Raw genomic sequence first — 24,407 nt, forward strand, 5'->3', positions numbered from 1 at the left:
GAGGAGGTAGTTGAGACAGGTACTATAACAACATTAAAATACATTTGGACTGGTTCATGGATAGGAAAGGTGTAGAGGTAGACACAAAATGCTGGAGTAACTCAGCAGGTGAGGCAACTGGAGATAAGGAATGGGTAACGTTTCGGGTCGAGATCCTTCTTCAGACTCTTTAAGAGGTGTATGGCCAATCGTGGGCAGGTGGAACTATGAAGGTGGGGCATGTTGGGTAGCATGGGCAAGTTGGGCCAAAGGGCCTGTTTCCAACCTCTATGACTAGCGGGCATGGCTTTAAGGTCAGAGGGGGAATGTTTAAAGGAGATGCGTGGGGCAGGTTTTTTTCCCCCATAGACATTGGTGGATGCCTGGAATGTGGTGCCAGGGGTGGTGGTGTAAGCAGTTATGTTAATGATGTTTAAGAGGCTTTATGATGGAGAGGCAGTGAATGAAGGGATATGGATCATATACAGACAGAAGAGATTAGTATAACACCATCATTTTTGGCACAGACATTTGGGACTGAAGGGCCTGTATCTGTGGTGTACTGTGTTATGTTCTATGGAATGCACAATAAGTGGTAGGAAACAGAAGAGAAGAGGAGGAGAAGGGCCCTCAGTGTGTATGATCTCAGACCCCTGAAGATAGCATGACAAGTAATCGGTGATTAGCAAACATACAGGACACATACAGGGGCGGCACAGTGGCACTACGGTAGAGTTGCTTGCAGCGCTGGAGACCCAGGTTTGATCCTGGCAATGGGTGCTCGTCTATATGGAGTTTGTATGTTCTCCCCGTGACCACGTGGGTTTTCTCTGAGATCTTCGGTTTCATCCCACACTCCAAAGATGTACAAGTTTGAAGGTTAATTGGCATGGTATAAGTGTAAATTGTCACTTGTGTGTAGGATAGTATTAATGTGTGGGGATCGCTGGTCAGTGCGGACTTGGTGGGCCGAAGGGCCTGTTTCTCTAAAACTTAAAAACAACTAAACTTAACTTCACTTGTCAAACAATATAACTGTTTAAATCACTGGGTGGTCATAGCTAGAATACTCCATGCAGGAAAAATGTGACAAGGCCAGATAGAGTGCTTAAGAAATTTACAAGGACATTGCCAGGGCTGGAAAACTTGAGTTATGAGGAGAGGACAGGTGGGCTGTGTCATGCCTGTGGATCTTTTCTAGTGTTGCTGCAAATATTATAACTCAGACCAAATATTATAACTGAAAGCAGCCTATCTCTGAACACCAGTGTCTGTTAAGGTATGATAATCATACATATGGTACAAACCAGCAAAATCAAGGATGAGTCTCACCCCCCCTCTCCCTCAGGCAAGAGGTGCACGGTATGAAAACGCACACCTCCAGATTCACAGACAGTTTCTTTCCAGCTGTTAACAGGCAACTGAACCATCCTATCAGCAACTAGAGAGCAGGCTTGACCTACAATCTATCTCATCGGAGACCCTTGCACTATCTTTAATCTGACTCTACTGGACTTTATCATGCACTAAACATTATTCCCTTTATCCTGTACACTGTGGACAGCTTGACTGTAATCATGTGGCATTTTTTCACTGACTGGATAGCACGCAACAAAAAAGCTTTTCACTGTACCTCATTATACATGACAATAATAAACTAAACTAAACTAAACTTGTCGGGATTAAACTCCTTCACCAATACTCCGCCCAACTTTCCATCTGATTTGTATCTTACATAGCCTTACACCACTTTCTCTTACAGTGCTTGCAGCGCCGGAGACCAGGGTTCGATCCTGACTATGGGAGCTGTCTGTAAGGAGTTTGTACATTCTCCCCATGATCGCGTGGGTTTTCTCCAAGATCTTAGGTTTCTTCCCACACTTCAAAGACGTACAGATTTATAGGTTAATTGGCTTGGTATAAGTGTAAATTGTCCCTAGTCTGTGTATGATTATTATGCAGGAATCGCTGGTCGGTGCGGACTTGATGGGCCAAAGGGCCTGTTTCCGTGCAGTATCTCTAAACTAAACTAAACAAAACACCTACAAGACCACCAACTTTATTGTCTTCTGCAAGCTTCCTCATTGTCCTGTCAAGGGTCTCTGCTGTATATCTATAAATGAACATCATCCCCAAACATATTCAGGGACAAGGGTAAACCAAGAAATAATATGGCAACCATTAATTGTTGGCAGCCAACTATGTGTACTTGGATCACGCGCTTGAAGAACACAGTTGCAGGATTTGTAACAATAAAACGGCATCTCACTAAACGATCAGATGAGAAATAGTTAATCTCATAATTTAGTGAAGTAAATGAAGCAGTATAATACACAAAGGAGACAATAAATGACCAGAAAATGACAAGTACTTCTCAAATGACCTTTAAAAGGAAAAAATTGCTTCAATTACCAATTCTAAATCAGGTGATTTATGTAACAGTATGATTAAGGTGACATTGTATTTGTTCAGATAAAAGACCAACACAAGCCAGGCAAAGGGACTAATTACTTCAAATTCAAGAAGAAATTAGGCTTGCAAAACACAAACAGATTCTTACAACTAGAAGTTCTTAAAGCAGCTTTGTTATCATTGATTCAGGACTTGGTCGCCTTCTGTATTTTTATACAAAGAGTAGGGATTAACGGGTCGCTTTCAGAATGGCAGGCAGTGACTAGTGGGGTACCGCAAGGCTCGGTGATGGGACCGCAGCTATTTACAATATACATCAATGATTTAGATGGATTCAAAGTAACATTAGCAAATTTGAAGATGACACAAAGCTGGGTGGCAGTGTGAACTGTGAGGAGGATGCTGTGAGAATGCAGGGTGACCTGGACAGGTTGGGTGAGTGGGCAGATGCATGGCAGATGCAGTTTAATGTGGAAAAATGTGGTTATCCACTTCGGTAGCAAAAACAGGAAGGCAGATTATTATCTAAATGGTGTCAAGTTGGGAAAAGGGGAAGTACAACGGGATCTGACTTGTTCATCAGTCAATGAAAGTAAGCATGCAGGTACAGCAGGCAGTGAAGAAAGCGAATGGCATGTTGGCCTTCATAACAAGAGTTGAGTATAGGAGCAAAGAGGTCCTTCTGCAGTTGTATAGGGCCCTAATGAGACCACACCTGGAGTATCGTGTGCAGTTTTGGTCCCCTAATTTGATGGACAATCTTGCTATTGAGGGAGTGCAGAGTAGGTTTACAAGGTTAATTCCCGGGATGGCTGGACTGTCATAGGCTGAGAGAATGGAGCGGCTGGGTTTGTATACTCTGGAGTTTAGAAGGATGGGAGGGGATCTTCAAAGGTTTAAAGGTTCTTTATTAGTCACATACACCAATTGGTGTAGTGAAATGTGTATTGCCATTGCAGCACATAAAAAAGAAAACAACATAATAATAAAGAAATTTAACATAACAAAACATCCCCCCACAATGGTACCCCATTATGAGGGAAGGCACAAAGTCCAGTCCCCATCCCCATGTCCACCCATTATCGGGCCGTTGCGGAGGCCCGATGTTCCAGGCCGTTCTCGCCGGATGATGGTGCTCCAGCGTCGGGAGAATCCTCACAGTGGCTTGGGAAACCTGGAACGGCCGCTTCCTTACCGGAGCTCCACCACTGGCGATCTCGGCAAGAGATCCCAAGCTCCCGATGTTAAAGTCAGCACCGCCGCCCATGGCTGGCCGCTCCACAGACCCGCAGCTCTGCGATGTTTCATCGGCGGTCTTCAGCTCACTGGAGTTCCAGCGCCGCGATAGCACTCCAGCGCTGCACCGCAACCGAAGCTGAGGTTCTGGGCGGTCTCCTCAGGAAACGCCGCTCCAGACCCGCTGGTAGGCCGCTAGGACGGGTCGAAGGTGCAGCCTGGAGAAAAGCTGCCTCTCCAACCAGGAAGGGACCCTGGAAAGCAGTTTCCCCCTCCCCCACCCTCCCCCCCCCCCCCCCCCCCCCCCCCCCACCCCTACATAACAAAGACTAGAACTCCGAAAAACAAAAACTTAACTAACTAAAAATTAAAAAAAGAGATGAAAAAACGGACATCTGTTGGCTGGGCAGCCATACCCGTACAGGACGACGGCCCCTTTAGGATCTTATTGAAACATATAAGATTGATCTTATTGAAACATATAAGATTATTAAGGGATTGGACACGTTAGAGGCAGGAAACATGTTCCGATGTTGGGGGAGTCCAGAACCAGTAGCCATAGTTTAAGAATAAGGGGTAAGCCATTTACTCACTACACTCTGGGTGAAAAAGTTATCTTCTAAAAGGTCCCCTCTAAATCTCTTACCTCGTTCACCAAATCTATGTCTTCTAGACTTATTCTCCACTGATATTGGGAAAAGTTTCCTGCAGTCCACTCTATCTATATTTCTCATTATTTCATATACCTCGAGCATGCCCCCTCATAATGCCCTCTGCTCCAGGGAAAACATCTAGCTTCTGAAGTCTGAACAAGGGCCCAACCTGCAACATCGTGTATTAATTTCCTCCACAGATGCTACCTGACCCACCGAGTTCCTCCAGCATTTTGAGCTTTGCTCAAGGTTCCAACATCTGCAATTCCCTGTGTATCTAACCACTCCAGTCTTTCCCAATTACTGAACTACTTCATACCAGGAAACATCCTGGTGAATCTCCCCTGCGCTGTCTCCAGCCCTATCACAAGTTTCCTGCAGTGTGGTGACCAGAACTGTACACAGTGCTTGAGCTGAGGTCAGACCAAAGTTGTATAAAGATGGTGCATAACCTTTCTGCTCTTGTATTTACTGCCCAGGGTAATGAAGGCCAGTATCACATATGTTCTCTTAACTATGTTGCCTATAGTTTAGTTTTTGTCACATTTGCCGAGGTAAGGTGAAATGTATTTCTGTTGTGTGCCATTCAGTCAGTGAAAAGACTACATTATCACAATCAAGCTGCCCACGGTGTACAGATAAAGGGAATAGCATAGTTAGTGTAAGAAATGCTGCTGCTGAAATAAAGATTTAAAAGAGTGAAGCAAATGTAAAGAATGATAGCAGATCCATTTCTGGGACCAGCATGCAAAGAGCCACCTGGCTTTTCCGCCAGCTTGGTTCAGTACCTACATTATCTGCCTACATTGCCACTTTCAAGAATCTTTCACACCAAAGTCCCTCTATTCCTAACTACTCCCCGAGCCCACCATTCATGGTGTATGTCCCAGTCTCATTTGTACTCCAAAAATATATCACCTATTTACATAAGAGCAACCATTTCACAGAAATTATTTACAGTCCCAGTTTGCAAAATGTTGTGGCTTTTTTTTACCCTGAGCCAGGGCCAAGGACATTACATGCTCATTGAAAACATGTCAAACTTTGCACAATCAGTGACAAGATTTTCCACAAAGTGCTGAATTAAGTTTGACTTCTCTGACAATAATAGGTGCACTGAAAAAAGTGATATAGAAATAGCTTTCCAGCTGGCTCTAGGCATCTTTGTATGAGAAGATTAGCCTTAGACCTGGATTCTCTGAATACATTATGGGAGTGTAGAAATCAGATGTAAAAGTATGGAAGTGTTCTGCAAATATAATTATTTTCTGCAGAATCATATTTGAAAATTTTCATGGTGAAGCATCACTTTTAATAGATCATCTCCCAGCTATGTAATAACGAGTTACAAGATCACCTCCCAAATCCACAAACCACCAATTAAGGCAAGGGCAGCAGATGCAAATGAATACCATGAGCTGCAGGCTCCCCTTAAAGTTACACAACATCTTGATTTGGAAAGATATTATAGTTCCTTCATCGTTGCTTGGTCTGAATGATGGTCTGCTACTGATGAAGTACATTCACTGCGTAGACATTATAGGCAACAATACAATAAATAATTTGTCTGTAAAAATGTTTTCTGTCTCACAGTAAATGTTGGGTTTGCTGTATTGTACGGGAGACATAGCCATGAAATAGCTGACATGTGGTGAATGTTTGATTAATTTGGGGAAACCATCTGCTCGGATGTCTTAGCATTTTATCTTTAGACAAAGGCACAGCATCTGAAAGGAACATTTTTACATGTCTGATTTGGCTCCTAAAAATTCAAACACTCACAAATAAATGTTTGCCAACTCTTTGTCAGGCAAACATTTTAAGAAGCTGCATTACTTATTATTTTAAACTTTGTGGATTAAAAACAAAATCTCAAATACACTCAAGTCATTTGCAACATACAATTATTCTCACTCCTTATGGGAAAGACCTCCCGAAACACAAGTGGAGAAACAGGCAGCCAGAATTGTCACTATTGTGCATTACCGTTACCAAAACTGTTGGAGGACGGGTCAGTCAGTGTCTGTGGTAGAAAATGGACAGACGATATTTCAGATCGGTGTTTAAGAAGGAACTGCAGATGCTGGAAAATCGAAGGTAGACAAAAATGCTGGAGAAACTCAGCGGGTGAGGCAGCATCTATTGAGCGAAGGAAATAGGCGACGTTTCGGGTCGAGACCCATATTTCAGATCGGGATCCTTCTACAGACTGATAAAAATAGAGGGGAGAAAACTGGTGAAGAGAAGCTGGGTTGCTAGCCATATTCGCCTCTCTGCCAATTACCCCATCTCACCTAATTCACATATTACTTGCCCACGTGATCCCTCGCCCCTTTTTTATCAGATTTCTCCGATCTATTCTATCAGTGAAAAAGGGGAGACACAAAATGCTGAAGTAACTCAGCAGGACAGGCAGCATCTCTGGAGAGAGGGAATGGGTGATGTTTCAGTTCGAGACCCTTCTTCAGTCTGAGTTACTCCAGCATTTTGTGTCTACCTTCGATTTAAACCAGCATCTGCAGTTCTTTCCTACACAGTCTGAAAAAGGGTCCCACCAGAAACACCACATATCCATTTTCCTCCACAGATGCTGCCCGACCTGCGGAGTTCCTCCAGCAGTTTATTTTCTGCTCAAGATTCCAGCATCTGCAGTCTCTTGCAACTCCAGAATTCCATAACCAGATTTGGCACCTAGCATGGAGAAGTGTTATCTTACTCTTGACTCTGCAAAGTGTAAAGCCATCGATAAATAAAACATAAATGGAAAACCATCTTTTTCACCACAACATTCGATTACTAGTCTGACTATCTGACCTCAGCATTTTCTGCTTTTATATTAGATCGCCAGCCCTTGACTTGAGTTTACTTTCCACAGAGGATTCGAAGAGGCTATTGCTGCGATATGGAGAACTTCGATTGAGGAATCACAGTCTCAGGATAAGGGGGTAACCATTTAGGAGTAAGATTAGCATAAATTCCTTTAATCAAAGGGTTATAAATCTTTGGGTTTCTACAGCTGGAATGGTTGGGTGCTCAGTTGTTGAGGACTTTTAAGGCCAAAATTGAGCATTTTGGGGGATTCTAAGCAGATAATTTTATATGAGGATTAGACTCAAAGTAATGAGAAAATGTAACCAGAGTAAGAAATACACTAGAAATTCATTATTACGGACTGCTTTATCATGGATTTCCCACAGTAATCAGACACCACTGTCTCCTTAAGAACACAGTCTGCTTGTTACCCTGCGGGAGGCAAATGAAATTGACAAGCAATCGATAAGACACTGATGCAATGACCCTCTTTTGAACAATGTAACAAACAGCCTTTAGTATTTTTAGCTTGCAGTAACAAAAACACATTTGAGCTGTTAAAAAGAACTTTGGTTCTCAATATTACTTGTTGTTTCACAAAGTAACCGCTAGGAGGTTAGAGTAAATCTCCCTACTCATTTTAGAGATACAGCATAGAAACAGGACCTTTGGCACACCGAGTCTGCACCAACCAGTGATCACCCATACAGTAGTTCTATCCTACAAACTAGGGACAATTTTACAGAAGCCAATTAACCTACAAACCTGCATATCTTTGGAATGCGGGAAAAACCGAAGCCACTGGAGAAAATCCATTCGGTCACAGGGAGAATGTACAAACTCATTACAGACAGCACATGTAGTCAGAATCGAAGCTGGGACTCCGGCGCTAGAAGGCAGCAACTTTACTGATGTGCCATCGTGCCACCCAAAGTTACAGTGCACAATCGGCAATGATGGACACCATTATAATGAGTCCGTTATAATGAGTGTTGTCTATATTATCTTAATAACATGCAAGGTTACTCAAATAAATTGTTTTTTACAGGCTCAAATAACTTTTCTCACCTAAAACAACTAAAAACAGATATACTACTTTTACAAGAGACTCACTTAAGACTGCAAGATCATAATAGACTGCGTAAAACGTGGGTTAGTCAGATTTAATAGTAGGTCCAGGGGTGTGGCAATATTAATCAACAAGAGAATACAGTTTACACCATCTGACGTAGTCAGTGACCCTAATGGCCGGTTTATTATTGTTTCCAGGTGTCTTTTTCAAAAACCTGCCGTTTTAGTGAATGTTTATGCCCCTAATTGGGATGATGTTCACTTTGCAAATAAGGTTCTGTCATTAATACCCGATCTGAACACGCACCAGCTAATTTTTTCGGGAGACCTGAACTGTGCTATCCACTGTTTGATAGGTCTAGTTCTAAGGGGACACCTTCTGGTATGGCAAAGACCTTCTCACTGTTTATGCAACAAAATGGTTATGTGGACCCCTGGAGATTTCTGAACCCAACTGCTAGACAATTCTCTTTTTTTTCTCATGTTCGCCATTCTTTTTCCAGAATAGACTATTTTTTTATAGACAGCCCCTTCATTCCTAGGGTTAAGAAAATTGAATATACTGCTATAGTAATATCAGATCACTCACCTGTGATACTGGACCTAGGCTTTCCTTTAAATATTAAAGAATGACCTCTTTGGAAACTCAACCCCCCTTTTGCTTTCCAATGAAAAATGTTGCAGTTTTGTATCAGCTAACATAGACACATTCCTCAAAATTAATAAAACTGAGTCCGTATCCTGCTCTTTAATTTGGGAAACTTTAAAAGCCTACTTAAGAGGTCAAATCATATCTTATACTTCATACGCCAATAAAGAATGCAAGAAGAAAATGGAAACCCTGTTAAAATCCATCTTGACCCTGGATAGGCAATATTCTGAAGCACCCACCACCCAATTATACAAAAGCCGTGCTGATTTACAAACGAAATTCAATCTTTTATCTACTAATCAAACAGAACAACTAATTCTCCGGACTCGTGGTCTTTATTATGAATATGGTGATAAGGCGAGCCGGCTTATGGCTCACCAACTGAAGCGTCAATCCGCGTCACGGCTTATTCCTCAGATAAGAGACATACACCAAGACAGAACAAGCAATCCAAAAGAAATAAACAATACTTTCCCAGCCTTTTATTCTTCTCTTTACACCTCAGAATTCCCCTTGGATACTATGAATATGGAAACTTTCTTAGACGATTTGGAAATACCCACTCTGGAATTAGAAGACGCAGAAAATCTAGACCAACCCCTTGGGCAGGAAGAGATTAATAATGCCATTATGGCGATGCAGAGTGGTAAAACCCCTGGCCCTGACGGCTACCCATTAGAATTTTATAAGAAATTTAAGGATAAGCTCACACCTGTTCTTTTAGAAATGTTTCAAGAATCTTTGGTAAAAGGTTCATTACCTCCCACTCTTTCACAGGCTTCTATTTCACTTCTTCTTAAAAAAGACAAGGATCCGACTCAATGTGGATCATACCGCCCCAGCTCACTTTTGAATGTAGATGTAAAAATTTTGGCGAAGGCGCTGGCTTGCCGTTTAGAATGCCAACTTCACAAAATAATCTCAGAAGATCAAACAGGTTTCATTAAAAATCGTCATTCCTTTTCTAATATCCGCCGATTGGCCAATGTGGTCTATTCGCCCAGTGCTTCTCTGTGCCCAGAGGCTGTTATCTCTTTGGACGCGGAGAAGGCATTCGATCGAGTGGAGTGGTCATATTTGTTCAGAGTCTTGGAGAGATTTGGATTTGGCAAAAAATTTGTAGCCTATTATATCATTCACCCTTAGCATGTGTACAGACAAATTATTTAAGATCTGATTATTTTCAATTAACACGTGGCACTCGTCAAGGCTGCCCATTGTCTCCGCTTCTTTTTGCGATTGCAATTGAGCCCCACTCTATTACACTTAGGTCAACCACATTATTCCAGGGCATTAGGAGAGGAAACAGGGAACATTGTGTGTCTCTATATGCCGACGACCTTCTTCTTTATGTGAGTGACCCTACAGCCAGTGGCCCTGCAATTGTGTCCTTGTTGGATCAGTTTGGGACTTTTTCCGGCTATAAACTAAACCTCCAAAAAAGCAAATGCTTTCCCATCAACCTAGCCCTACAGATCCAACAGGAAACCCTGCCCTTTCCCATATCTCAAGAAGGTTTTGTATATTTAGGAATACACATCACCCGCTTTTTCACATCCCTGTTTGCAGCTAACTACATGCCTCAAGTTAGCCAAATGAAGGCTGACTTTGAGAGATGGCGTAGTCTGCCACTCACTATGGCTGGGAGAGTGCAGTCAGTGAAGATGACTGTACTTCCCAGATTTCTTTACTTGTTCCAATGTTTGCCGGTTTTCCTACCCAAGTCATTTTTTAACTCAGTTAACCAATCTATAACCTTCTTTATATGGGGTAACAAGGTTCCAAGGGTCAATAAGTGCACTCTCCAAAGAGGTCGTGAAGTAGGTGGACTGGGCCTTCCTAGCTTTATTAATTATTACTGGGCATCCAATATCCAAAAGATATTATTCTGGCTCCACCGACCAGGTACAGACTGGTGTCTGCTTGAATCACAATCCTGTTACTCCTCGTCTCTCCCAGCTTTAGTATATTCCTCCCTGCCATTGAAACCCTCTAGATTTACATCCAACCCTGTCGTACTATCCACCATCAAAATTTTTAACCAATTTCGTTGCCATTATAAGCTTACATCAGCTTCAGTTCTGGGTCCCATTCATAGTAACCATTTATTCCCCCCCTCTGCACTTGACTCAACCTTTCGACAGTGGGGTTTGAATGGTCTTATGTGCATTAAGGATTTATACACTAACAACACATTTGATAGTTTCGACAACCTACACAAAAAATATGGCCTCCCACATAATCATTTCTTTAAATATCTTCAGGTCCGCCACTTTGTCATGAAAACATTTCCTTCTTTTCCTGATCTCCCTTCTGTCACAGTGTTGGATAAACTCACTCTTACCTTTGCAAATAAAGGACTGATCTTTGCAGTATATTCTCAATTGATGTATTTAGGAGATCAAAACCTGAACAAAGTTAAAGCTAGGTGGGAGGATGACCTTGGTATGGATCTGTCTGAGGAATGCTGGACAGAAGCGCTGAAAAAAGTCCACTCCTCGTCATCATGTGCTAGATTGGGGCTCATACAATTTAAAGTTTTACACAGGGTTCATTTAAGCAAAGCCAGGCTTGCTAACATATATCCAGGGACGGACGCTGGCTGTGACAGGTGCTCGTTCTCTCCAGCCAATCTAGCTCATGCATTCTGGTCTTGCCCCAAACTTGTTAACTACTGGGCAGTGGTTTTTAAAACCATCAGTGAAGTCCTTGGGATGACAGTGAGACCTTGCCCGCTTGTAGCTGTATTTGGTGTAACAGATAAAACCTTGGGTTTAAATACAACCCAGTCTGATATCATTACATTTACATCACTTTTGGCCCGTAGGAGAATCTTGCTGGTCTGGAAATCTACCACTCCTCCATCTGCCGCTGCTTGGCTGGAAGACGTTATGTTTTTTTTAAGGCTAGAAAAGATTAAATTCACATTGAGGGGGTCTGTGAAAAAGTTTTACTTGAAATGGGAACCCTTTTTATCATACTTTGAGGGTCTAAAGGAACTACCTATTGACTGAGGACACTTGACAGTAAGTGGGGATCCGCCTTTATTCTGTTTTGTTACTTTATTATTGTTAAAAAGTGCATTTGATTTTGTGATATATTTGGATTGTGAAAAAATAAGCTGCCAAGGGGTGTTTAGGGAGGGTGGGTTAGGGTTATTTTGTTTATATTATTATTATTATTATTATTTATAAAAAACAAAATGGAGGAAAATGTAATACCATACATCAGATGTACTGTGATTTTTTTTTTTTTCCCTCCAATAAAAAAACTATTAATAAAAAAAAAAAAACTATTCTGCACAGGGAGTGACCAGCTAGATGAACACAGGCACCACTTCTGATCCACTTTGTGTGCAGCCAAGCACTGCCAGAAAATAAAAAGAATGAATCCCGTTTGTTAGTTGTGGGGTCTGCTTTTGGCTGACCCCCTTGTGTATAAGAGAACTGCATTATAAATGTAATACTATATAACCATATAACCATATAACAATTACATCACGGAAACAGGCCATCTCGACCCTTCTTGTCCGCGCCGAACACGTATTCTCCCCTAGTCCCATACACCTGCGTTCAGACCATAACCCTCCATTCCTTTTCCGTCCATATAACTATCCAATTTATTTTTAAATGATAAAAACGAACCTGCCTCCACCACCTTCACTGGAAGCTCATTCCACACAGCCACCACTCTCTGAGTAAAGAAGTTCCCCCTCATGTTACCCCTAAACTTCTGTCCCTTAATTCTCAAGTCATGTCCCCTTGTTTGAATCTTCCCTACTCTCAGTGGGAAAAGCTTATCCACGTCAACTCTGTCTATCCCTCTCATCATTTTAAAGACCTCTATCAAGTCCCCCCTTAACCTGCTGCACTCCAAAGAATAAAGCCCTAACTTGTTCAACCTTTCTCTGTAACTTAGTTGCTGGAACCCAGGCAACATTCTAGTAAATCTCCTCTGTACTCTCTCTATTTTGTTGACATCCTTCCTATAATTAGGCGACCAAAATTGTACACCATACTCCAAAATTGGCCTCACCAATGCCTTGTACAATTTTAACATTACATCCCAACTTCTATACTCAATACTCTGATTTATAAAGGCCAGCATACCAAAAGCTTTCTTTACCACCCTATCTACATGAGATTCCACTTTCAGGGAACTGTGCACAGTTATTCCCAGATCCCTCTGTTCAACTGCATTCTTCAATTCCCTACCATTTACCATGTACGTCCTATTTTGATTTGTCCTGCCAAGATGTAGCACCTCACACTTATCAGCATTAAACTCCATCTGCCATCTTTCAGCCCACTCTTCCAACTGGCATAAATCTCTCTGTAGATTTTGAAAATCTACTTCATTATCCACAACCCCACCTATCTTAGTATCATCTGCATACTTACTAATCCAATTACCACACTATCATCCAGATCATTGATGTACATGACAAACAACAGTGGACCCAACACAGATCCCTGTGGCACCCCACTAGTCACTGGCCTCCAACCTGACAAACAACCATCCACCATTACTCTCTGGCATCTCCCATTCAGCCACTGTTGAATCCATCTTGCTACTCCACCATTAATACCCAACCATTGAACCTTCTTAACCAACCTTCCGTGAGGAACCTTGTCAAAGGCCTTACTGAAGTCCATATATACAACATCCACGGCTTTACCCTCATCAATTTCCCGAGTAACCTCTTCAAAAAATTCAAGAAGATTAGTCAAACATGACCTTCCAGGCACAAATCCATGTTGACTGTTCCTAATCAGACCCTGTTTATCCAGATGCTTATATATATTATCTCTAAGTATCCTTTCCATTAATTTGCCCACCACTGACGTCAAACTAACAGGTCTATAATTGCTAGGTTTACTCTTAGACCCCTTTTTAAACAATGGAACAACATGCGCAGTACGCCAATCCTCCGGCACTATTCCCGTTTCTAATGACATTTGAAATATTTCTGTCATAGCCCCTGCTATTTCTACACTAACTTCCCTCAATGTCCTAGGGAATATCCTGTCCGGACCTGGAGACTTATCCACTTTTATATTTCTCAAAAGTGTCAGTACTTCCTCTTCTTTGATCCTCATAGTTTCCATAGCTACTCTACTTGTTTCCCTTACCTCACATAATTCAATATCCTTCTCCTTGGTGAATACCGAAGAAAATAAATTGTTCAATATCTCCCCCATCTCTTTTGGCTCTGCAGATAGCTGTCCACTCTGACTCTCTAATGGCCCAACTTTACCCCTCGTTATCCTTTTGCTATTAATATAGCTGTAGAAACCCTTTGGATTTACTTTCTCCTTACTTGCCAAAGCAACCTCATATCTTCTTTTAGCTTTTCTAATTTCTTTCTTAAGATTCTTTTTACATTCTTTATACTCCTCAAGCACCTCATTTACTCCATGCTGCCTATAATTATTGTAGATCTCTCTCTTTTTCCATACTATGGGGGCAAAGTCCTAGTAACTCTGAGAGAAGGAATCTCTACTTGACGGTATGTGCCGAACTGAAGAACATTGGAATTACATGCAAAACAGCCAAAACTGATGACTATTTAATCAAATCATGCCTATCCTTTCTATTATTAGTATTATGATAATCAAAATGCTTAAAAGATGAAAATCAAAAAAGCTGCGGATGCTGAAAATCTGAAATTAAAACAGAAAATGCTGGGGAAAACAGCAGGTCAACCAGCATCTGTGCAAAGGGAAACAGTTAACATTTCAGGTCTGTGACTCTTTGATAGTTCTAAGTATCATATCAGTACGCATCCTAGGCATACTTTGGCAAAAGGTGTGGAGGCTTATAGCTCTCCTAACGCTATGTCTGCATGTGATTTTAAGCGATAAATCAGAAATGTTGGATAAAAAACTCCAGGAACTAGTAAGCATACTTCTGTCTAGTATGCTTGCCTTCATTGCTAAGGGCATTGAATGTGAAAATCAGGAAGTCATGACGCACTCTTACAACATTTGGAGAAAGTGTGCAGTTCTGGTCGCCCAATAACAGGAAAGATTTGGAAGCTTTGAGGAGGGTGCAGAGCAGAATGCTACCAGAATGCTGCCTAGATTAGAGGGTTTAAGCTGCAGAGAGAGGTTGGATGGACGTATTGTTTTCTCTGGAATGTTGGAGGTTGAGGGGAGACCTGATAGAAGTATTTAAAATTATAAGAAGCATAAATAGGATAAACAATCAGAGCCTCCCCCCCCCCCCCCCCCCCCCCCCCTCCCAAGGTGGAAATGCCCAACACTGGAGGGCATGGCTATGTGAGAAGGGGAAAGTTTAATAGAGATGAACGGTACAAGTTTTTTTTTTACTCAGAGAGCGGTGGGGCCATAGAACCAATTACCATGGGTGGAGATGGAGACTGATATATTAGTGGCATTTTAGAGGCTTTTAGATAGGTGCATGAAAGGGCAGGGAATAGAGGGATATGGATCATTTGCAGGCAGATGAGATCAGTTTAGCTAGGCGTCTTGTTCAGCACATTGTGGGTCAAAGGGCCCATTCCTGTGCTGTACTTTGTTCTTGTGTTATGTTGTACTTGTGTTATGTTGTATGTTGTTCTTGTGTTATCTTATACTATGTTCTTTGTTCTGGTGCAGAGAGTTAGCGATATGTTGAAATGAATTAGAAAATAACATATATAAAGAAAAAGCATATTCTTTATCTTGGCCAAAAACTATAGAATGTCCATGATACTAGACCATTTTCAACTTGCTAATGGGACCGAAGGTTTAAGTTATCCCTGCCCCTAAGCAGGCACATACCTGCTTAAGTTAGTGTGGTGCAGATTCATGAGATTGATTCTGGGGTTGAGAGGGTTGCCTTGTGAGGACAGACTGAAGAAGTGAGACCCATACTCACCAGTATTACATTTATTAAAATGGAGAATTATGAAGGGTCTCTCTCGGCTGATATTATTATTTGGAACAGAGGAGAATGAAAGGAGATTTAATTAAGTATAAAACTAGGACAGGCCCAGGAAATGTCTGCAAAATAGTCCAAACTTGTTTTGATTAAAACAGAGACAAAATCTAGGGGGCACATATTTTAATAATTGGTAGAAGAACAAGAGGGGAATTGAGGAATAGGCTTTTCACCTAACAAGTGAAAAAGATAAAGAGTAATGATGGATTCAAACTCACTGTATAAAGAATGGAGGAGACAGAAGCTTTTCGTAATAAGTCAAACATACTGGAAAACATCTTGAATGGTCATAATCTGCATGGCAAAGGAACAAGGACAGAGAGATGGGATTAATCCAAAGCCCATCTTTGACCCACATAGACACATTGGGATGAAAGACCTCCCTCCCTCTGTGTTGTATATTTCTGTCATTTTGATTTCAGAGCATAGAACCTAGAACAGTACAGCTCAGAAACTGGTCCTTCTTTCCACAACGTCTGTGACAAGTTAAGACAGCTGTCTGGTAAACCTCTTCTACATTCCCTCCAAACCTCCACGTCCCTCTTGTACTGTGACGACCAGAATATGCACATTACTCGAAATGGAGCCTAACTACAATTTTATAAAGCTGCAACATGACCTCCCGATTCCAACTGGGTATTTTCTCAGGCTGGTGGATCACTATCTCACGGTAAAGGCTCAGCTGTTTGGAACTGCCCATGCACCATCTAAGACTTGTATTGGGCTCAACATTCACTGCTGGGGGGGGGGGATCTTGACCTCCATTCAGGTTCTTTTAAAGGTTTAAAGTTTACTTGAGGGAATAGACCTGATCCTGGAGGGAATTTGAGCTTCAGAAGAAATTGAAGAAGGGGTTTGTTTCCTCACTAGGGCAGTTTGGAACTGCTTCGAATTACATAGCGTTTACAGCAGCACTGAAAGAGGGCATTCAGCCCAACTGGTCTATACCTCTTCATTCCACCCTATCAGCATATCCTGTTAGAAGAAGATATGTTGACTGCAGTCTGCAATAACACAGAGGGTATGAGTGTCCCTTTCCTGACTAAGGGCCTTTCCCCCACCCCTACAGCAGAATCTGTGGCCATCGCCGAGAGTTCTGCTCTACCACAGGTTTACTGATGAAAAGGGGTCCCAGATATTTTGGATGTGTTCAGGGCAAAGTCGATTCAACAGAAATTAGCAGCAATGCTGGAGATGAAATCAAATCAATTCTGGAAGGAGTCTAAAAATGTATCAATGGTTCCTCTCCATTTCAGGAAAGAAAAAAACAGAAACAGAGGTCCAGGTTTAGTTGCTCTTTTTGAATAAGCTGAAAGTACTGTATTACAATAAAAATATGCCATTTATCATACAACACACTTATGCATCATTGTGACTGCATGGAAGAGAGCAACCTACCTTTGACTTCAGGATGCTGCTCCTGCACCTCAGGTTGAGGAAGAAACTCAGACTTCAGTTTTGATTCAGTTTCAGAAACAGGGGCCAGTTCTTCCTCTGTGGGCTCAGAGGAAGGCCCTTCCTGACTTTCCTCCAATAATCTAAGAATGTGTGAGAAAATGCGAATAAAAATGCGAATATGGAATAATCATATGCTCAAATCTGAACCTAAATATCTCAAAATGACTAATTACTTTGATCAGAAATGCTAGCTTATTCTTTTTATACTACCAATCGGATATTTGATTCAGATAATATACCGCATATACTACAATTGAAACGGAAGATCTATTCTCAAAGAGTCAGAGAGAGATACAGCACTGAAATAGGCCCATTTAGTCCCTGCCTTCCATCAACCCACCCGTTTACACTAATCCTACATTAATCCCATTTTTTAATTCTTCCCATATTCCCGCCATCATATCAGATTCTGACACGCATTAAACACCCAGAACGATGTAAGGAGACAAATTAACCTACCAACCTGCATGTTTTTGGGTTGTCAGAGAAAACCAGAGTACCTGGGAAGGAAACTTACATTCTTACTGGGAGAACATGCAAAATAAACACAGAGGGTATTGGAAGCCAGGATTAAACATGGGTCTTTGGTGCAGCGAGGCAGTGGTTCTACTGACTGCACCTTTGTGCTGTTAGATATATAATTAGCCAAGCCAACAAAAGAGCTTCATGACCAAATGCAAGAACATGACATTGCTATTTACATACAAACGGAACTGGGTAAAATGGGAGGTGGGGCATAAACTGCTGACATTTAATTGGAAGTAAAGAAAAAGAGGCATGTAAAATAACAGTGTTTAATAAAAACAATAGGCCAATCTGCCATATCTTCATCCAAGGGAACAGCAATTTGTTACCTTCTGGGGAAAGTTTAGTTTAGTTTAATTTAGTTTAGTTTAGTTTAACTTAGTTTAGTTTATTAGTGTCACGTGTACCAAGGTACAGTGAAAAGCTTTTGTTTGTGTGCAATCCAGTCAAAGAAAATACTATACATGAGTACAATCAAGATGTTCACAGTGTACACATAAAGGGTAAAGGTACATTTAGTGCAAGATATAACATTGAAGTCTGATAAAGTTTGATTAAAGATAGTTCAACCTTTGCAATGAGGTAGATGGGAGGTCAGGACTGCATTGTGGTTAATGAGAGGACCGTTCAGTTGCCTGACAACAGCTGAGAAGAAACTGTCCCTGAATCTGGAGATATGCATCTTTTATGCATCTGAGAGGAAACTAAATAAACACATGATAGAGAAAAGATATTCTGATAGGATTAGAGGAAAAGGTAGAAAGTGGCTTGTGCAAAGTATAATCTCCAACATGGACTTGGTGCAGCTGAATGGCCTGCACTAGTGCTGTATACTCCATGTAAAACAAACCTCAACCTTACCTTTTTGACTGGTAACCTCTATCCTTCCACTTCATCCATTGCTGTTTTCTACTTGGAATGTCCCTTTTGTAGATAGGTGTTCGGAGAGTACTCTCACAAAGCTGCTGTTTAGGAGTTACTGGGTGAAAACCCTGAAAGAGAATTTTCAATACATTACTTAATGGCAGAGAGATCAGTTATTTACAGTTTGCCATAGTGGTAAATTACATGACAATATACACTGGCAGTCACGCACAGGACCTGAAATGTGCTTGGTGTCATAGGAATGAATGATAATTGCGAGTTTACAGTAATTATCCGTTCTCTAATTATCGATGCTGTGTGATACAACCACAATAATGCATCTGAAACAAGAGTTGAAAGTCAGAGCAGGAGGTAAAGAACAGTGTGCCCAGCAAACTGCAGTGAAGTAAAAGGCAGAATCGATTGCAAAGTTTAAGAAACATTTAGACAGGTACATGGAAATGACAGGGTTAGAGGGATATGGGCTAAACGCAGACAGGTGGGACTAGTGTTGGCCGGTGTGGACAAGTTGGGCGGAAGGGCATGTTTCCACACTGTAAAACTCTATAACTGGTGCATATGTAACACTGGTAGGAACTAAGGATACTGTACACAAAGGCCATAAGGGACACTGAGTTACTCCAGCACATTATATGTAATTTCATACCGATTCAAAGATTACATTGATTGTTGTTAACAGGTTATTCATCATCAACGAATTGTCTAAGAAGAGAAAGATGTTTTATAAAAATACAATCTCTCTGGATTGCAAATAATTTCTGAGGTGGCTAATTAGGCCAATATGGGAACCACAGACTCTTCTACCAATGGCGTCTCATGAGCAGCTTGTGAGATGGTACACTTCCTCTTCTGATTATGCAAGGCTTCTACGTCTTCGTGATTCATGGTCTCAAAATGTTCAACAGCAGCTCAACTGCTCCTTCCCCACTTCAAGCTCTCAAAGACCAGGCATTCCCAAGAGTACATGTTACATTTTTTCTAAGGAAGCTATAGTTACATTTTTGAATCTTTTCCTTTGTCTACCGTATAATATCTTCCCAAGACAGAGGTTAGATTTGATTAAGAAGTTTTTTTTTTAAATAATACAATACAATTCAATTTATTGTCATTTGGACCCCTTGAGGTCCAAACGAAATGCCGTTTCTGCAGCCATACATTACAAACAAATAGACCCAAGACACAACATAATTTACATAAACATCCATCACATTGCTGTGATGGAAGGCCAAAAAAACTTCTCTCTCCACTGCACTCTCCCCCCCGATGTCAGAGTCAAAGTCAAAGCCCCCGGCGGGCGATGGCGATTGTCCCGTGGCCATTAGAGCCACGCCGGGTGATGCAAGGTCGCACACCGGGTCTTGGTGTTAGAGCCCCCGGCGTGCGCTCGCAGAGACCCGCCGCCATTCCAAGCCGCGCGGGGCGATGGTGTAAGGCCCCGCTCCAGGTGCTTTTCAACCCCGCAACTCGGGCGGGAGAAGATGCCGCTGCGGAAGCCCCGAAAAGCGGTCTCCCTCCAGGGACCCGCGGGCTCCCGGTGCCGCCCGCCAAACCCGCAGTTGCAGCCACCGAATCTCTGGGGGTCGGGTCGCAGCAGCGTCCACCACAGCTCCACCCGCTCTGGACTCGGCCAGCTCCGCGACGGTGAGGTGAGCAGTCGGCACCACAGCCCCCGGTCTTCCTGTTGGAGGCCGCTCCTCGTTGCAGCCCCAACGACAACGGAGACCCGACAAAGAAAAGGTCGGGTCTCCCGTGCAGGGAGAGATTTAAAAGTTACCCCCAACCCCCCCACACCACCCCCACCCCCCCACACACATACCCCAACAAAAATAACAAAAACTACATAAAAACATAGACATAAAATAATAAAAACGCAGACGGACTGCAGAGGCCGCAGCTGACGAGAGTCGCGCCGCCTACCGGAAATGTGGAGGCCTTGGAGAGGGTGAAGAAGAGAGTCAAGTCAAGTTTATTATCATATACAATATGGCCTTGGAGATTAAAGCCCAAATTAATGTTGATCTGTTCACTAAACAGTACAACAGAATTTGATTTAAGTGAAACATTCTGGACAAAGATCCTTTAACAACTTGCCCTTATATAATTTTTTTTTTTTTTTCATTTTCAAAGACTTTATTTGACACAATCATATGATACAACACATCAAATCATAAACAAAAATTACACTATATCAAGTATCATTATAATACAACATTGCATTTATTGTTTACAATACTCTCAACCCCACGCGATGACCAGCGCCCACGGAAGGCCTCCAGAGTCCCCGTGGACACCGCGTGTTCCCTCTCCATGGACACACGTGCACGGATTGCCCTTATAGATAATTCTCTCTAATTCAGACAACATTTATTTGTACCCCACCGTAGTTTTGTATATGATAATAAACTTGACTTGACTCTCTTCTTCACCCTCTCCAAGGCCTCCACATCCTTCCTATAATACAGTATACACAATATTCCAAATATGCCCTGACCAAAGTTTTACATAACTGCAATATTACTTACAGACTTTTATACACAATCTCCCAACTAATGAAAGCAAGCATGCTATATAACTTATTTAACACCCTGTGCACTTGTGTTGCCACTCTCAGGAAGCTATGGATCTTAAGACACCCCAATATGGCTCTAAACATCAATACTCCTGAAGGTCCTGCCATTTACTTCCTACCTTTCCCTTACATTTGACATCCCAAAGTGCTACACCTCAGACTTGTCTAGATTAACCTACAGCCGCTGTTTCTCCGCACATATCTCCAACTGATCTAACTTCTCTATATTCCTTGACAACCTTCATCGCTATCTACAACTCCAGCAGTTTTTTTGTGTGCTGCAAAGTTAAAGTACTTTTTCGTCCAAGTCGTATATATATATATGAGGTCTCAGCACTAATCCTTGCAGAACACCACTCAAGGCCTGATGCCACTCACAAACTGGATGAAAACCCCCCTTAAGCTACACTTGGGCAGCTTACAATGCGACAATATGAACATTGAATTCTCCAATTTTAGTTAACAAACTCTACTGCAGCCCCCCCCACTTTTCCTTCTCCCCCCCCCCCCACCTTCTCTGTGCCTCATCCGGATGTTCATCCATTATCCCGCCCCCTCCTTCCCCTTCCACCTATATCCCTTCCCGTCTTCACATTTCACTCCTCTCCATATCTTTCAGCCTTTAATCTTCCTTTCATCTCTAGCCTTTGTCCACCCATCTGCCAATCAACACCCCCCCCCCATCTCACCTGTATCCACATATCACTTGCCAGATTTTGTCCTGTCCCAACTCTTCCTGCTTTCTGCCCCTATTACAATTAGTCTTAAGAAGGGTCCTGATTTGAAAAGTCATCTATCCATGCCTTCTAGAAATTCAACTTGAACCATTGAGTTACTGTGACTCTAAAGGGCCTGTCGCACTTGGCGATTTTTTCGGCGACTACCGGCGTCATATCAGTGTCGCCAAAAGATTTTGAATATTTCAAAATCCAGCGACGACCAAAAAAATGTTGCGACACTTGAAAAGACACCGCGCATCTTACGTCATCACGCCGCGTCACCGCCGCAAATTTTTCGGTGACCTGATACGCCAGTCAATGCCGGCAGTCGCCGAAAAAAATCGCCAAGTGGGACAGGCCCATTAGTGCGGCACACTGGCACACTGGCACAGTGGCAGAGTTGCTGTATTACAGCGCCAGAGACAGGTTCAATCCTGCCTATGGGTGCTGTCTGTACGGAGTTTACACGTTCTCCCTGTGACCACATAGGTTTTCTCCGGGTGCTCCGGTTTCTACCCACAATCCAAAGACATGCAGGTTTATAGGTTAATTGGCCTCTGTAAAATTGTTCGTACTGTGTAGGATAGAATTAGTGTATGGGATGATTGTTGGTTGGCGCAGACTTGGTGGGCCAAAGGGTCTGTTTCTATGCTGTATCTCTAAACTAAACTGCTGTTGAGATAGTTTATGTATATCTGATAAGCTTACAAAACTCCCTAAACTCTGGAACACAGCAGAATGGAACATGACAAATGCTATGTTTCAATGTGAGAAAGGAGGGAAAGAAACTGAACTAGAGAAGTGTGGACCAATTAGCTAGACATCAGCAAAAAAAATGCTGGAATGCATGATTAAGGGCACAGTATCAGACCACTTAGAAAATATTATGATTTAGCATGAAGAGAAAGTTGTATTTAATAATTTTAATAGTTATTTATAATATTTAATTAGCAAGGCTGATCATGGAAATACAGTATTGAATCCGGATTTTTAAAAGATGTTTGATAAGGTCACATGCCAAACAAAGATTACATTAATATCAAATAAATATTATTCATAGAATATAAAACATTTAGCCACACCTGGAGTATTGTGCAAAGTTTTCTTCACAATGTACTGCAGGAGATGATTGGTCTGGAAAGGGTGCAGAGGAGATTCACTGGATAGAATAGACTGAATCATATGTGTTTACTTTTCTTTGGAGGAAGGAGGTGGACGGGGAATCGGATAGAGGAATACATAATTATGGGGACATGGGTTGGAGAGATAGTAAGAAATATTTCCCCTTAGCAGAGGTGTCTATAACTAAGGGGCATAGGTGTAAGATAAGAGGCGGGAATTTTAGAGATTTCAGGAAGATATTTTTTACCCAGATAAATTCTGGAGCATTGCCCTCGGAGATGGGGGGTAGCAGTTACTCCCAAAACATTTAAGTATTTAGACGAGCACCTAAAATCCCATGGCATAGAGGTCTACGGGCAGGGCACTAGAAAATTGGAATTATAAAAGATAGGTCTTGATGGTCAATGTGGGCATAGTGGACTGAAAGGCCTATTTCCATGCTGTTTAATTGTGTGATTCTTTGACCCTTTGTACAAAAAAAATCTCATGAGATTGAGGATGATTTTAGTATGGACTCTGGATTAGGTTAGGAACAGAAAACAGACCATAAGAATAAATGGGTTATTTCCAGGTTGGCAAACTGTCACTAATGAATTGCCACAGGAGATCAGTATTAGGCTCTCACAATTTATAGAATAGACTCAGCCAAAGGGACTGAGTATAATATTTTAAGATGGCTAAAGCTACAAAGCCAAGTGGTAAAATGGGTTAAACGAGACTGCAAAACATGTAGATTTTAACTGTGGAGACAAGGAAATAGAAGGTGAGTATTATCTTGGAAATCAGAACACAAGCATACAATAAAGTACAAGCAGGAGTTGGCCACTAAGCCCCTCAAGCCCCTGCCATTCAATATAATCATCGCTGATCTATACTCTTCTGTAGCCTCAACTCATTTTCTGTGCCAATTCCCCATAACTCTTTATCCCTCTTTATTTCCAATATTTACCTTTCACCTTGAATATATCGAAAGATCTGGCCTCCACCACTCTCAACTGCAGAGAATTCTTCAATAGAGTTTTAGTTTAGTTTAGTTTAGAGATACAGTGTGGAAACAGGTCTTTCCGCCCACCAAGTCAGCACTGCCCAATGATCATCCATGCACTATAGCAGCCAATTATAGAAGCCAATTAACCTATAAACCTACACGTCTTTGGAATAAGTGGAGCACCCAGAGTAAATCCACGTGGTCACATGGAGAATGAACAAACTCTGTACAGACAGCATCCGTGGTCAAGATTGAACCCGTGTTTCTGGCGTTGAGAGGCAGCAATTCTACCGCTGCGCTGCGCCATTAAGTCGATTCATGAGGATCTGACATTGTGGCCACAGGTTCTATACACCTCAGTTTTAAATGACTGGTCCCAAAA

At 41.9% G+C, this 24,407-nt stretch overlaps 1 protein-coding gene across 1 annotated transcript in view; it reads right to left on the minus strand.

The window, feature by feature from the left end:
* Window positions 1-24,407, minus strand: part of dnah14 (dynein axonemal heavy chain 14) — a 435,381-nt gene that overhangs the window by 353,666 nt on the left and 57,308 nt on the right. The window contains 2 exon segments of the mRNA XM_033020484.1: window positions 17,158-17,297; window positions 18,604-18,734. Of these exon segments, the coding sequence (XP_032876375.1) occupies window positions 17,158-17,297; window positions 18,604-18,734 (271 nt within the window).

Source organism: Amblyraja radiata, chromosome 5 (genome assembly GCF_010909765.2).
Source record: "Amblyraja radiata isolate CabotCenter1 chromosome 5, sAmbRad1.1.pri, whole genome shotgun sequence".
NCBI lineage: Eukaryota > Metazoa > Chordata > Chondrichthyes > Rajiformes > Rajidae > Amblyraja > Amblyraja radiata.